This window comes from Sardina pilchardus, chromosome 1 (genome assembly GCF_963854185.1).
Source record: "Sardina pilchardus chromosome 1, fSarPil1.1, whole genome shotgun sequence".
Lineage (NCBI taxonomy): Eukaryota > Metazoa > Chordata > Actinopteri > Clupeiformes > Clupeidae > Sardina > Sardina pilchardus.
Window position 1 is genome coordinate 30,371,217 of NC_084994.1, and position 17,576 is coordinate 30,388,792.

Below are 17,576 nucleotides of genomic sequence, written 5' to 3' on the forward strand. Positions count from 1 at the left end.
CCTTTTCCTTGCCATTCCCTTTCCTTTTCCTTTTCCATGCCACAATCCCCAGTGTTCACAAAATTATCCCTCCTCCTCCTCCTACTCCTCCATTTTACTGATAGCCCACTTACTCATCCTCCTTCATTACACAGGGGGTGCAAGCAGCCATCGCTTTAACGTAATCTCCGCTTAAGGCATTCCAGGACCACGGCCAGCTACCTAGCCAAACATTCTCTTAACGTTACACCCAAGCATAACAATCATACCGATGGGCGAACCAGTGCATTAACATGTTAAAATGAAAAGATCAAATGGTCAAGATCAAATTGAAACATATGAAAAGCTTTGTGTAGTGTTTGATGCATGAGGGTTCAAACTGTGCTGTGCCAATGTGCCACAATTCACCTCACCTCACCTCAGTGACAGACTTGTTTTGTCTGTTTGCATATTTGTCCTCTCCAGCAGCTCAGAAACACTTCAGGGAAAGCCCCAGGGGAAAACCATTCAAATGTTGTTCTTGATCTTGACAGTGACATGTTCCTGTATTGGGACATATTTGACCTTTACAAAACCGTGAACGAGAACAAAACTGAGGGTTATTGTAGCGTTTATAGGGCTGTGTAAAGATGTCCCAAATGAGATTTAATTATGCGTGAATGAAGGATAGACCGTTGTTTGTACTGTAGCCTATACAATGTAGACTACTGTTAAGCTGGCCAATGCACAAACCTAAAATCAGAATCAGAGGAATATTTGCAGTGCTATGGATGTTGGTTTGTGCATGACCTGGGCAGGATGGGTGTGCATGGATTAATATTATTTTATGTAGGCACCACTGATGCAACTTGCTTGGGTAAAGCCTCATACATTAAAGATGGATCGTAAAAATAAGCTGAACCATCATAACTAGGCTAATATTTTGAATAGCCCCTTTTTATTGAGCTGATTGACTGCAGGGTAGTGTCACTCTGCCCCAATTCTGTCATCCATCTCAGTTGTTGTTGTTCTCACATATTTTGAGGAAATAGGGTTGTTAAAAAAACAATGTGAACTTGTGGAATGTAGAAGGGGATTCTACAAGGAAGAGAATTCAAACACTCGAGGCACAACACCAAGAAGACTGAAGTCACTCAGCTGCACACACAGACACACACATGAAGAGTTGAAACATGTACCACCTTCCCCATACCAAGCGCAATGCATAGTTTCATATTGTATCGGTGAAGCAAGACTTGACTGACAAATGTTATCTTCTAACATTGAGGTATCTGTGTTTGTGTCTGTGTGTGTGTGTGTGTGTACTGTGCATCTGTGTGTGTGTGTGTGTGTGTGTGTGTGTGTGTGCTCATGCGTGTGGGCGTGTTTGTGCATGTGTTTGTGTAATTTGTTATGTACATGTGTGTGCTGGTGCGTGTGTCTGTAGGTACGTATGTGTCTGTGTGTGTGTGTGTGTGTGTGTGTGTGTGTGTGTGTGTGTGTGTGTGTGTGTGCATGTGCCTGTGCTTGTCTGTTTGTGTGTTCCTGCATGTTTGTGTGTGTGTGTGTGTGTGTGTGTGTGTGTGTGTGTGTGTGTGTGTGTGTGTGTGTGTGTGCACATGTGCCTGTGCTTGTCTGTTTGTGTGTTCCTGCATGTTTGTGTGTGTGTGTGTGTGTGTGTGTGTGTGTGTGTGTGTGTGTGTGTGTGTGTGTGTGTGTATGACCGTAGCATCCAGCACCCAGAGCAACCATTCTCTTTTAAAACATATATATTTGGAAACTAGTTCATTAAAGGTTTCTAATGGTGTCACTTAAAAACTAGCAAAGATTGAGATGTGTGTTTGGTACAGTTTTTCAAATCCCCGGGGGGGGGGGGGGCAGATTTAGACTTTAGAGGATTAATACCACCATCTACAGGCCGATGTGTATACAGTCCTGAATGGACACATAAATCCATTTATTTTATAGCCCCCCATGGATGAAATTCCACAAAACTTGGCATACTCCCAGACGGTGTCAGGTTAATCATACACATGACATTTGGTGCAGTTCATAACATCTCATCTGAAGATAGGGGCAATTAAAGCAATATTACATTGCATTTTCAATTTTTACCGTGGGGGTGCAAATCACAAATTACAGGTTATAAACTAAGTTGATGCAAGCTCTTGAGTCCAACATACCATAAACATTTTGTCATCCTCGGCGCCACGGTTCAGGTAGTTATGTAGGAAAAACTGTCATTTTTGGGCTTCGGGCGGGGGCAGCGCGGGGGTGGAGTAACCCCCGGGGACGAAACAATGTTTTTCCGCAGAAGTCTATTGGGGCTACATGCCCACCAAGTTTCATGTGCTCCGATGTTACGGTGTCCCGGGAATCGTTGACGGAAAATTCAGGATCGATGACGGGAAAAAAAATCTTGATAACACTTTACTTGACGGGTTCATTCATAACACATTCATAACAGTTGTCATGAACTGCACATGAAGCATTCATGACTGTTTCATGAAACATGACTCAACATTCATACCAACCCTTTCATGAATGTGGAAGACAAAATGTCAAAAACTTGTCAAAATAAAAGTCCAACAATCGCAAAGCAGCATTGCTGTCTTTTTTGTTTTAGCCAACCTGATCATGTCACATCTTAGTCAATGGGGAAGTGCAGTGTCCAGGAGAATTTAGTTTTCTGTTTGTCTGTTTGTTTATTTTATGATAAATGCATTCATTGTCTACACCAATGACTGTATATATAGATAGATAGAAATGTCGGTAACACTTTACTTGACGGGTTCGTTCATAACACATTCATAACAGCTGTCATGCGCTGCACATGAAGCATTCATGACTGTTTCATGAAGCATGACTCAACATTCATACCAACCCTTTCATGAATGTGGAAGACAAAACGTCAAAAACTTGTCAAAATAAAAGTGCCGGCGATGCGGTGGGGACGCTACGGCGACGCCCCCTTCCCCTGGACAGACACCACCTTAACTAACAAATTTTCTGGGGGAAACCCTGGAATGTGTTATGAATGAACCCGTCAAGTAAAGTGTTACCAAAAACTTTGACAACAACTATATGACCGCTTCGCTAGCTATGCTAGCGGTGGTCATAATAATATTATTTGATACATCTTCGTTCATTTTCTGCAGAACCTTGGTGATTAAAATCCTGATCCAGTCCGTTATCATTGGTTTGCCTTGATTTATTTGTGAGAAGTAGCCTAGCAAGCACTGGATCTGTCCTTCCATGTGTTCAGTAGCCAACAGGGAACCTTTATCTTCCTGCTACACTGTGTCTTCAATCAAGAGGTAATGCTAGGAAACATATGTCTTACGTTTATATAATTATGACCACCGCTAGCGTAGCGTTTTTTTCTTACTATTTTTTTCCGTCATCTAGTATACTTCCTGAATTTTTGGTCAACGAGTCCCGGGACAACGGTAACACCGGGGCACATGAAACTTGGTGAGCATGTAGCCCCAGTAGATTTCTACGGAAAAATCTAGTTTGGTCCCCGGACACACACACACCATTATCCCCACCACACACACTCACAGCGAAAACTCACAGACAGAGAAGCATTCATACACAAAAGGAAGCGCACACATGCACATATCATTTACATACAAGTTGCAGTAGGGGATGGAGTAGAGGATGGAAACAAAAGCGTGATTTCTAGAATGTGCAGGACTGAGCGGCGGTCATATTGTGTACCACTTTGGGGTATATCTAGTTTATACTGTATACACATGGGCTGCAAGAGTAGGAGATTTATGCATATCAATTGCACAAAAAAGGAGATACAGGAAAGTTGACAAGCGTTATTTATTTTTGTGGAGAGAATGTGCCGAACTGAGCGGTGGTCATATTGTGTACCGCTATGCGGTGCATCTAGTTTAATTTGTTTGTACATTTGAGTGAGCAATAGTATTGTGGTATATTTTATCTGGATGCAAAATGGGATGCTGACAATCTCTGTCTCAATTAGGGCTGGGACAACGCATCGACTTAACCGATTAGTTCGACGCAAAAAATACGTCGTTTCAAAATATGCGAATCGACACGTCATCAAAATCAAAAGAAGGTTGGCGGCAACGTGAGTGACTCCTCAGAATTTCAAAAGCGCAAGGCACTGCAGCACGCACTCGTTCCTCTACTGCGTTTCTCTATGGGCCGCGGACGGAGCTGCACCGGTCCGCAATGTAGAGAGACTGCTGGTCTGTGAGGCGTGGAGTGAAATTAGGCTCGGTGCTTCACCTGATAATTTGATGAAGCAACTGCGGCCCGACAGAAAAAGAAAACAAAAGTTTCAGCAATCAGGAGGAAATACTTGCTAATTCGATGTGAATAAACATACAGCAACACAATTAAGTGTTGGTATGAGCGTTCATTGAATGCATGCATGTGCGTGTTTGCGCGACAGAAACTGAAACTAATCGATAACGTTGGTGGTAAGTTCCGTTCAACCTGCTGTTTAATTATTTAACGACATTTAATAGAACAACGTGGATTCTTGATACAGAGCAGAGTATAGTTCAGTCAAATTTGAATATGGTCAAAAGATTGTAGCCTTAGTCTTTCATCTAAAAATCTCCAGATCAGTGATTTACGCCTATCTGCTCGGCCGTAATACATTGACTAAAGTTGGTACGTGTTTCCTGAATCCTTACATTCAGAGATTCAAATGGAATTTCATTAAAAAGCATGTCAATTTTGTCCAGAGTTTGATGCTTGCATGAGGGAAACATCCCAAAACAATAGCACCCATATTATATTGCTGTTGTTTTCAGAAGTACTGTATCATGCAACCATGCAAAAGCTATTGTACTGTAGGCCTAATTATACTGTATCTTACATTACTAAAGCAGGTCTCTGATTTTTTCACAAACTTTTTGTGAACAATGTTAGCATTTAAAACATTGACTGCTTTGAAGTGAAAGTACACTTAATGCAGCATAATAATAATTATTATAATAATGATCATCATAATGATGATTTGATGGGGGTATACAGTATGTGTAGGTGGGCCCTATGGCCCCAAAGTCCCAAAGACTTAAAATAAGCCTACTTAACTTGTCATTTTATTGATGACAGTTGGGATCTTGTCCCCTTCAATTTGACAACACTCCCAGTGTTTTCAAGGCTTCAAGGTTTTATTGAATGCCACCTCTGACTTAGAATGCATTACTTTGCACTTGCATAGTCTTTCATTTTGGAATTTTAAGAGCAATAAACATACATTGCAATGTTTTATTTCATTCAGATATGTAAATCAACATGTATATATTGCAATTAGTCAATTAGTGGGGAGATAATCGATAATCGAATCGAATCGAAATCGAATCGAACTGAAAAAATGAATCGTTAGATTAATCGATGCATCGAAAAAATAATCGCTAGATTAATCGTTTAAAAAATAATCGTTTATACCATTAGAGCACGATACAAAACTGTCAAAAGAACTGCAAGATAACATATGAACCACAAGATGGCTCCCTATTGGCAGCCAAAAAAACATCACTCCGTAGGCCTCCCACTATTATCGCAGAGCTGGGTTGGAGAATGTTGATTGGCTGAGCAGTCATACATATTGATTGACTGACAACATTGGAGCTCACTGATTGGTTCACGTGATTAGGAGGTACCTAATTATTATTGGCTAAGGGTGGTACGACAGTGCAGTCAGATTGTTATAAATGAATGCACACTATACTGTAGGACAGTGATCTTCTGCAGAACACGTGGGGTACATTCTGAGTTGGTGAACTGTGTACTGAATGGAACCTAATTTGCTACGAGAGTATTGTCTTAATTTTGTGATATTTTGTATGTATTGTTATTGTACTAAGAACAGTGCGCATTTACTGTAGCACAGAGTGGGTGGCAATATCAACACACACACACACACACACACACACACACACACACACACAGTACACACACACACACACACATACAGTACACACACACACACACACATACAGTACACACACACACACACACACACACACACACACACACAAACACAGTGTACCCGGTAGATAAACGTGCATAATTATCTTTTCACTAGGTGGGACTGCAGTTCTGGAACCGGTGCAGGAAAGACAGACAGACAGACACAGTAGCTCCTTCATCAATACACCTGCTGGCCTTATGTGTTCATCTGTTCACCTGTTCATCAATACACCTGCTGGCCTTACTGTATGTGTTCACCTATTCATCAATACACCTGCTGGCCTTACTGTATGTGTTCATCTGTTCACCTTCATCAATACACCTGCTGGCCTTACTGTATGTGTTCACCAGTTCACCTTCATCAATACACCTGCTGGCCTTACTGTATGTGTTCACCTATTCATCAATACACCTGCTGGCCTTACTGTATGTGTTCATCTGTTCACCTTCATCAATACACCTGCTGGCCTTACTGTATGTGTTCACCTATTCATCAATACACCTGCTGGCCTTACTGTATGTGTTCATCTGTTCACCTTCATCAATACACCTGCTGGCCTTACTGTATGTGTTCACCTATTCATCAATACACCTGCTGGCCTTACTGTATGTGTTCATCTGTTCACCTTCATCAATACACCTGCTGGCCTTACTGTATGTGTTCACCTGTTCATCAATACACCTGCTGGCCTTACTGTATGTGTTCATCATCACCTTCATCAATACACCTGCTGGCCTTAGTGTATGTGTTCACCAGTTCACCTTCATCAATACACCTGCTGGCCTTACTGTATGTGTTCACCAGTTCACCTTCATCAATACACCTGCTGGCCTTACTGTATGTGTTCATCATCACCTTCATCAATACACCTGCTGGCCTTAGTGTATGTGTTCATGTTATTTCTTTGATTTAATACAGTTGGCAAACAAACAAATGAACAAACATAAATTAACAGAAAAACAGGTTTTAAAGAGACCCTATGCAACTTTTTCATAGTCATAAAATCGCTTAGAAATCGTTGTTTTGCTTGACTGACCAGTTTTATCGAAAACAGTAATATTTCCTCCCGCCCCCAGTGTCCCTATCCGCTATTGACGCATAAAGAACAAGAAGAACCACACTTGCAATTTATATATTTAGCCTATATATGTATATGATACACGCTAAAGCTGTCGGGGAAGCTCTGCAGAGAAATATGCAAGCATAAAACGAGGGAAAATGAAAAACGAAGCCGAAACTTAAGATGAAATCGCCAATCCTGCATAGTTTCTCTTTAATAACGTTCTTGTGATTGGTTTCTAGAGAGTGAGGGAGAGAAGCCTCTGATGGTTTTTGCACACATTCACTCGAGTGGAAAGATAATCGATGGTAAATAGGTAATGAATTTCACAGGTTTGTGTCTCAGGAACATGAACGTGAGTTTAGTACCTATTGCTATACGGGCTTAGCCTGGCTAACGCCTCCCACTTCTCAAATGAGACGTGGTCTGGCAACCAGACGTTCATTTTCTCGTATTTGAAAAAATGCCCAGATCCGTTCATTGGGCGCCACGGATGTCTATCAAATGCGCATAGCTCACCCAACTCGTTCGTATGCAACGCTAAGGGCTGCCGTAAATCCTTTGGCGTCGAATGTAGACGCAAGAGGGCAACGGAAACTTCTCGGATGTTCTGTGATTGGTTCGCCAACATCAGGCGAACATTTGGGCGTTAGTTTCCAGACTGGCTTAGCAGCGGGATTGAAATCACCGCGCAAGGCAGTATGGGAAAACCCAGGCTAATACGGGCTATAGTTATTACGGCAAAGTTTAACCTTTGCTATTTAGATCTCTTAACCCGTTGCTAGTGTGTTTATCAGCTGGCGAAGAAGCAAAGCTGCACCGCTATTTCTTCTTTACGTAACATAACAAATGTTCTTGACGTCACCGAGATAATAACGTTTGTTAATTGTTAGATAATAACGTTTAATAATTGTTAGATATTTAGCAGTTGCTTTTATCCAAAGCAACCCAGAGCTGTAGAATAGAATAGAATACTTTTTTGATCCTGTGAGGGAAATTCAGCTCTCTGCATTTAACCGAATTAGTGAACACACAGCGAACACACAGTGAAGTGAATCACACAACCCAGAGCAGTGAGCTGCCTACCAGCGGCGCTCGGGTAGCAGTGAGGGGTTAGATGCCTTGCTCAAGGGCACCATAGCCGTGGTGGACTGGTCCCCCTCCGGTTACAAGCCCGAAGCCCTAACCATTGCACCACGGCTGTACCACTACCGGCTGATGTTCAACTCCTCCACAACCAGTTGACTGCTATTTATTTGCAAATGCATGCAAATCATGCAATGAAACTCTGCCTTTCAAACCGTTTAAGATGGTCCTAAGTTAACTTAACCAGCTGACAACTGGGAAATAGTGTTATACTAATAATGATAACAACAATTAAACAACTTAAAGGATTATTATTATTATTTTATTATTACTATTATCATCATTATTAATGGTAATGTTTTTTGTAATCAAGAAAAAGACGTCGCAACAAATATGTTCTGAAGCTAATTTTAAAGTTTAAAAAAATCAGCTGACTAATAAAATTCAGTTTTGAGCTCAAGATGATGAGAATGGCAAATGTTTTTTGTCTCACTAGATTGAGACGAAGATACATGGTCAAACAAGGGAGCAATTACTGATTCTATCTTAATGTATGTAATATGTAAGAATGAGGTCTGAGAGAGGGAGAGAGATTACAAATCACTCCACGGACAAAGACACCCTCTTGATTTTCATCGTGATGGACTTCAGAGAGTAATAAATGCCTTTCCAGTGGTACCACATGATTCCTGTATAGCTTGCCACTCGTCCCTTCCCTTTGTACAACCCATTAGGGTTAGCGTAATGGCAGTTGTTATACCAAAAGCCACCATGGTACATCTCTGCACAGTTGTTGCCAGAAATGTCTTGATCTTTGTCGTGGGTTGAGAACTTCATCCCATTCACTCGTTGCAGAGAATCACCTAAGAGGACACATTTACAAAACTCACGTTATTCCTCTGCGTGTTCTCCTCCGCATAGATTGATAATAGATAGCATATGTATATGTAAACAGTTTGTTTATTGTGTTACTTTGTATATGCATAAAGCTATTTTAATCTATGCAGTCAACCATCAGTTAGTCATCGAGGTACTTCATTTTTAGAAACACAACAAATGACAAATGACAAAAAATGAATTATATTTGAAGCTATTTCACAGGGAGATGTTACATGAAAGAAAATATTCAGAATGCATACATAAGGGGAAAAATCTGACTTAAACTGGTTGAAGAATCCCAAACTCACCCGCTCCACCATCGACGTATCCGCTCAAGCGAAGTGTGTAGCCCTCATCTTCCGAGTCGATGGAGAAGGCCGGATAGTGGGCGTAGACGCTGCCTCTCTCCCAGTCCTCCATGTCCACCCGCAGCTCGTACTTACCTCTCCAGGTGAGTCTGAAAATATTCTCCAGACCTGCAGATGTGACGACATTCATGCGTGTCAGGGATTCAGGACCGCTGACTGGATTTCATAACTAGCTCTGCTTCATTAAAGGGCTAAGAAGTGACCTCTACACCTTTCTAATCTATATTAAAAAATAATATTTATGTCACATTTAGCAAATATGCCCTCACATTCTGCTGGCTGTCCATTCTCTGAGTACATTGTAAAAGAAAAACAAATAGACTGTCTTTGTACATAAGCTTGCCTCCATGAACTGGAAACAAACAAAGTGGATAAAGAAGGAGATTCCTGGGAAGCACAGATTGGAGTGGTAACCTTGCTCTCAGGTGTAATATTGTTTTTGCGTGTGTTCCAATACAACCAATCCCAATACCAACAAACGTCACATTATCCAGCATTATGTTTCTTGAATGTCCCCTTGGGGATCAATAAAAAAATAAATCCCACTCAACACCCCGCTCCATAACTCTGAGAGTGAAAACTGCAGTGTGCCTACCGAGCCAGTACTCGCCGTTCTTGTTCCCAAAGCCCCTCTTGTAGTGATTCCAGGGCCGGTAGAAGTTTACAGTGCCATCCATTCTTCTTTGGATCACCTGAAGAAAAAGTAGGAGGCATGACAGTGAAGTGATCAAGCCAACTAGTTTTACACGTTAGAATAAGAGACAACATCATATTATGTTATATGGTCAGTTTACATTTGTTTTTAAAATGTGACCATTCAAAGCGAAATCAGTCATTTTGCGCACAACGTCATTTTGAAAAAATCAACAATAACAAACTTCCGGGTTAAAATGTTGAATTTCACGTTTTCGCATAATTTGACTGTATACAGTCTACAGTTTCATATCGTGAACGCATTTCACGGAAAAACATACGTTTTGACTGTTTAACCCGGCAGGATTCAACACATTTGCTGTCATTCCCGTTGTGCACGCGCCGCTTAAAAAAGTGATTTCTCCTCTTCTGGCATATTGTGACAGGAGAACCATGTCAACTTTGGATGCGGTTATCTTAGCGATAGTTTTTGTAATACCCTTGATATACATATAGTTGGAAAGCTTAGTTTATGGCCATTCACATGAGCACAATAACTTAATTTAATCAATTTTACCGAAACAACTGGTTCCGCTTTACAGGGTCACAAATGTGTTTTGTGTGATCTGATCACAAAACATTGTGGTTTGTGTCCTATAGGATTCCAATCAGATTTTGGGAATTGTTTTGGACAATCCTGTAGGAATCCTATAGGATTTTGGTTTTGGATCTGATTGATTGATAAGGGATTGGTGTTTACGCTACAAAAGATCTGAGGTCAGATATGTCCCTGACACATTGGCAACAGGTTTGCTAGAGCAAAATCTCGCTTGGGTGGTTTACCTTTAGAACTGACCCCAGAGAACAAATGTATGGAGACAAGAATATGTTAATATGGATAGACCTTTTCCAAGATGGAAGAATGAGCCAATCCAAATGGACAAACGTAACCCCATGGACACCATTTTTTCAGATGGTGGACGATGCCAGTCCAGGGAATCTCCTAACTATTCTCAACATTGCAGTATTGTTATCTCCTCTTGATACTGTATGTGTAGTCTATGGCACGCACTCGGTTAAAGCAAAACCGCATGGTTGCATTTGTTAATTGGAAATGTATGAGCTGTTCTGAGATAGCTAGAAAGTCAAAACAAGCAAATGTATGAGCTGTTCTGAGCTAGCTAGAAAGTCAAAACAAACAAAAAAATACAGTCTGAAGTTGATGACTCATAGAAATATGAGTGAATGGCTGAATATACTGTGTCATTTTTCTTTATTATTATTCACGTGTTGTACTAAATCAGAAGTCGCCACAATGCTGAGAAAATAGCACAAATAATTTAACCATTGCTATGTCAAGTGTGCATGTATTTAAGTCCACTGTCATACAGACAGGAAGCCTACTGACCGTCCACTGCCCGTCCTCGTGGTTCTCGTCCTCTGTACACCCCATGTCACAGTACACCTCCACAGGCTTGTCGGCTGTTGTCGGGTAGATGGTGTAAACCCCGTTATGCACTGACCCATTTTGGTAGATGTCCTCACAGTCCAAGGGCAGCAGACTTCGACCGACGGGGTGTGAGTTCACCACCAGGGGGAGCAAAAGAGCTATGAGGCATTGGAGCTGCAGGGAAATAAAAAAAAAACAAGCAAGACACGTGTGGGGAAATCATAGATTGTTAAGGCAGAGCAAGATACTTTGTCGTAATTCATGTCTATGGGTGCCTCTCATTCATCTTTTATACATCCTCACTTCCTTCCTCTGTCCTCGTCCTCACTGATCTACATAAATGATGGGACGGCAACAATGGGATAGTCTATCCAGTGTTAGTAATAGATCAGTGGGAAAGAGCCTGGAGGACGAGGATCGTCCCCCCCCCCTCCTTTGCGATTTGGGTTCCAGGAAGTGGCTTCATGGCTCCGCCCTTAACTATCTTTGAGGAAATTAAGCTGTTTTTTAGTGTTGTGATGTGATCCACAGATTAATATATTTGTGTTGCGTGCATGTGTCTTTGTGTGTGTTAGTCATGTTGCAGTCAGGTTTATTTGTCAATAGCCAAATTAACATTTTACATAAAATATAAGTAACAAGTATATAGCAAATTAAATAACTAAACAACCTACCCAATCTGTAAAACTTACAATAACTAGATTATTTGTTCACATTGTAAAGCATTATTCCTACATCCATTAATTTAATTAAGTATTAGTCACATAACGGTTTAGATAAACATGTGTGCTCACTTTAGATGAGCTCATAAAATATAGTTTATTTACATTTTGTAACTCTTGTGTTAATCATGAATTATTGATTATGAAGCAGTTTAAAACATGCATCTGCATCCTAACCAATAATTACTGCGTGTGGTTTTTTTTTTCATAAATATTATATACTATATGTATGGAAAAGCAGTTTCTTCATCATGAATACACCCATTCACAGACCATTCCTTAACAATGTTCAAATAATGGAAATATAACTTTATTAACAAATTATTATTGCATAATTGATTAACATATGTTAATATAAGTTTATTTACTATGAACTGTGTATGTACAAATGCTTTATTAATGAGAATTTCCGTAGGAGCAATGCTTTACAAATGAAGAACAAAACATTGAATTCATATTTCATCATTAATAGTTAGCAAATGCTAAATAAATGCTTAATAAATGCTTAATAGTGTGGAGTTATTAAGTGTTAAGTTATTAAGTTAGGGGCAGCCGTGGTGTACTGGTTAGCGCATCGGGCTTGTAACCGGAGGGTTGCCGGTTCGATCCCCGACCAGTCCACCACGGCTGAAGTGCCCTTGAGCAAGGCACCTAACCCCTCACTGCTCCCCGAGCGCCGCTGGTTGGGCAGGCAGCTCACTGCTCTGGGTTGTGTGATTCACCTCACTGTGTGTTCACTAATTCGGTTAAATTGGGTTAAATGCAGAGAACTGAATTTCCCTCACGGGATCAAAAAAGTATATATTCTATTCTATTCTATTCTGTGTTACTTGTACATCTCCCACTAATGTTACTGGTAGTTTTTAAGCTGTTTTTTTTATTATTATTATTTTATTATTGTAATTATCTATTATAGTATGTTTTCCACGTATTGCATTTGATGTTTTTACTATTTTTCTTCCTGCCATATTTCACAATGGATGTTACACAGTTCAATAATATATTATAACATGATAAAATATTGATTTTGAATCGAACTGATGATAACAAAGGAGAGGACTTACCATGTTAGATGTAAGTTTCTGGTCACTGGAAAACGTGTGATCTAATGCCAGTAGAAAGTCTTACTTGTTTCCTAACAGCAGAATGAATGGTGATCTGGATTTTTTCGCTTTAAATACAAGCTAGCCTACAAGCAAAAAAATCTGGGAAAAAAAACATCTTCGGAAATAACAAGATAAACTGGTTATTGGTGACGCGATTGTCTTATCTATAGTATATGTGTCTGTGTGTGTGAGAGTGAGTGAGTGAGTGAGTGAGAAAGAGAGAGAGAGAGAAAGTGTGTTTGAGTGTGTGTGCGTGTTTGATTGTCTGAAGAGTTCAAATGCTTTGGAATTACACAGTTGCATCTTTTTTGCTACGGTAAAGTTGTAATGTTTTCTTTGAAGCACATACTTTGAAGCCCTCAACTCAATTGGCCAATTATTGTGGCCTGTGTTTTCACACCAAGAATAAATAGAAGAATGCTATTTCCTAGGTAGGTATTGGCTTGGGACTATATTGGGGCGAATCACAGGTGAAACACTACTTCTTGGGTGCAGAAGTCGGGGAGTTATCTGTAACCATGGATACCCTTTCAACTATCATGCTTACTGCTGCAGGCAGGCAACATGCTGTGGACCCCTTATTTTTAGGAGACGCTATTTTTTACAAGACACACTGGGTGCATTCCGATAGCCTCGTAGTGGACTACGAAGTGAACTGTGAACTTCCATAGGGAGTGACGGTGTTCAGTTTGAATTGATCTATGCAGTGTGAAGGGAGCTAGTGCCATTGCTACATTAGGGGAGAGCAGGGTCAATTGAAACACTTTTCAGTTTAACATATTTTTCAAAACAGGTGAAAGGGATACAAGTAATGTTGTCATATGATCAACAACTCACATGTGTCCTCTCTTAGTTACCAGTGCAATTTCATATACACCTTGAGTGATCACGTTGTTTTTTAACTTTGAACGTAAGTTGTCATTTGTTTCAATTGACCCGCCCAGTCGGGTCAATTGAAACACATGTGCGGGACGAATGAAACAGCATATTGTAAACAGAAACCATTCACTTTACTCTAGTTTTTATGAAACATACCTAACAACATACTTCTGTACTTGTCATGGCTAAAATTTCACCTGATTCTTCAAAATATAAGTAGGTCAAAAAATTTATTTTTCCATGTGCGTCAATGTCGAGATACGCGTTTCGATTAAACTCCCATTTCTTCATTTTATACCATGCTGATGACTACATTTCCATCTAATTTACTTATTTCCCGTTGTAAGCCTTGTTGAGGGTTTCACAATTGATCTTCATCTTTTATTTTGAAACATTTTTTTTTTTTTTTGCATTGATAGTTCGGGACGATTGAAACAACTGTTTCAATCGTCCCGACAGTGCTAACTAACACTTAAACATATTTTGCTTCTAAACCTCAAAATGCTGACATTTAACACTTTCAGACATGTTTAAGTAATGATTCATCTCTCGTATGGTCATGTGATCATTGCATGAAACAATAAACACGAGTTGTGATCACAAAAAAATTACCGCACATAAGATTTTACTTGCCGGTGTCAAAAACAGGTTTGCGGGGATAACGTTGGAATTCGATGACGTCATGGCACGAGATTTCCCGTGGTTGGCAAGTCTTGTGTGTTGAACAAACTGACATTATGACATTTCAGATGTGCATGGATTTCGAGGAAATCGCTGTGTTACTTTCGTCCCGCGTTTCAATTGACCCGGCTCTCCCCTACTTCACCGAAAGTCAGATGGCACCCAGAGTTCAGTAGATGATCCGAAGCAGCCGTAGGCTATGTAAGGGATAATCAACGACGCGCCGTGCGTTTATAGGAAAATAATGCACGTTCGAAGTGGTAATAAGGACCCGACGCCGCAGGCGGAGGGGACTTTACACTTCGATAAGTGCATTATTTTCCTATAAACGCACGGCGCGGAGTTGATTATCCCGCTTATACCACAGCTACTATCACTTTTGTTTATATTGCCGCTGTCTTAGATACAACGTTGTTGTTTTTACCGTTACATTGACATTGGCGAATTAATATTCAAGTGTAATAAGCCCAAAAGTAGGGAACTACTTCATAGCCGTGCGGTATAGGCTATGTAAAGGATAATGTATAGAACGCCGGTCATTATCGGAAAATAATTCCCGACAGGATGAACTGAACCCCGACGCGCAGCGGAGGGGTTTTGCTTCGTCCTGAAGGGAATTATTTTCCAATAATGACCGGCGTTCTATACATTATCGCGCTTATTATCCACCTCATTCCTTAACCCGGAAATATGTATCGTTGCGATGGTTACGATACTGTTTTCAACTTCCGTTCATTCTGTTAACATGTGCGTTCTCCGTATCTAACTAGATTATGCCTCAACTTAGATTTCTTTTCGAAATGTTGACAATTCTGCCCTCAGCATGTATATACTACATCATATAACCGATATAAAATACAAAACTTTACTTTTATATGCGTTATGATATGTTAAGCACTGTAAACCGTCACGTTAAAACAGATACAATGCAGCTTCGCCGGAAATAGAAAACCGTCTCGGTGTCATGGCGACCCCCATTGTTGGCTGCAGAATATCGTGGATACGGCTACTTGCCAAAACGAGAAAATAAACTCATCTCAATGTGTCTTTAGCAATGACTTGGCTACCGTTTCGTGGCTTCCGCAACAACTAACGGAGTGTACCCGTTGCCATTGCCAGCGGTCATAATACCTTCGGAGCGGTCATTATGTAAGGGATAACGGCCGATGAGGTGACCGGTTCGATGGAAATAATGGCTAGGTGGAGGTCTAGAACTCCGCCGTGCCATTATTTCCATCAAACCGGTCGACCTCGAAGGCCGTTATCCCGCTTATCTCCCGTTTGTATTCATAACCTGTATATTTAGAACATAGTTTTATTCCACCGTTGCGTCCGTTAACATCGCTAAAACTGTCTTGACTGTGGGACTACTTTCCGCCACATATCAACTTTCTACTTGCAGGACAAAACTGCCGTTACTAGTTCTAAAATGGATGGTTGCTATGGCCAAAGGCCAGTCGTTAGTTCTAAATGGCTGGTTGCTACAGCCAAAAGCCAGTCGTTAGTTCTATCAAAGATCCTTAATTATTGACAAGATAGAGCAACGTAATGCATCTCTATGGAAGCAAAATTCGAACAGTTCCAGTCTGCTTAAAGAGGCGTGTCGCAAAGACGTCATAGTGGGATATCGATCTCTGTCAGATTGGCAAGCAGTTCAGTTCGAATGTTAACAGGTCTGCTTAAAGGGGGATTTAGCCCCCCTCCCCTTTGCGAAGACAGAACGCGGAAATGATCGAACGTTTGCGCCTCTCGCTCCGCTTTAACCCTCTCTGGTTCTATCTCTCCCGTTGTCAAGCGGGCATATCCCAGGATTCTGATTAACTTTAACTTGGAAAGATCGCTAATTTTATAGCCTACATGGCATCCAACTAGCTACAATCCACCTCCGCCATATGCAACAATGTTACTATGGTTCTGCACGTCTGTATTTCAGCTTGGATGCAACGTGACAGTTCATTTAAACTTCGCAACGAGTTTGGCGAATTAATATTCAAGTGTGCTACGGGAACTACTTCAAAGGTAGCAGGTTATACGAAGTTAATGGCCACCCCATCAGCCAATCAGAGAAGAGAATTCCATTGTTGAGGGAGATAAAGAAAAATAATGCACGTTCCAAACAGCGCATCACAATAGGAAATTTGACCAAGCAGTGGTAGGCTATAAATGCAGATAAACGTCACTTGTTTTTGATAATGCTCTGATTTTGTGATAACTACTGAGAAGGACATTCTTAAAAAAGGTGATCGTAATCCTAAAATACGTCTGAAATGTTGTGACCCAACTATCTAACTAAAGACAGCTAACTCAAACATCTCTATGACAACTATCTAGCTGGGCATTCCAAATAAAACAGTTTTAGCGATCGAATTCCCTGTGAAGTTCCCTTGTGTAGTGGGTATACGGAGTAGGGAATTCAGCGTAGGGACCCTTGTGATCGGAATGCAGCCACTCTAAAGCTAAATGGTCCTCCTTCCATGAGTGCATGAAGACTGTAATACAAGTTGAGAAACTTTGTGTAATGCTTGGTGCATGAGGTTCTAGAGCTTAGCGCTCTATGATCTTTGGTTCAGATTGTACAGTGCCACTGCACTCCAATCTTGTCGCTCACCCCTGGTGACAGACTTGTTTGCCCTGTTTGCCTTTGTCCAATCTCGCAGCTCAGGACAACTTCAGCTCCAAGGTATAATCAATCAAATATTTGTCTTGTTCTGCAAAAGTTCAGCCCAGCGAACAGGCATTTGGGGTAGGCCTAGGGGAAAATTCCAAAGAAGCAAAAAAAAAAAAGCAGG

The 17,576-nt window shown here is 40.8% G+C and overlaps 1 protein-coding gene across 1 annotated transcript; it reads right to left on the reverse strand.

The window, feature by feature from the left end:
• Positions 1 to 5,203: 5,203 nt before the first annotated feature.
• On the reverse strand, positions 5,204 to 13,310 carry LOC134087240 (microfibril-associated glycoprotein 4-like). Its single transcript, XM_062540618.1, has 5 exons — positions 13,186 to 13,310; positions 11,358 to 11,573; positions 9,912 to 10,008; positions 9,257 to 9,424; positions 5,204 to 8,932 (listed from the first exon to the last, which is right to left on the reverse strand). Exons 1-5 carry the CDS (start codon positions 13,186 to 13,188, stop codon positions 8,670 to 8,672), a joined length of 747 nt encoding a protein of 248 aa, XP_062396602.1. The 5' UTR covers positions 13,189 to 13,310; the 3' UTR covers positions 5,204 to 8,669.
• Between the last annotated feature and the right edge of the window lie 4,266 nt (positions 13,311 to 17,576).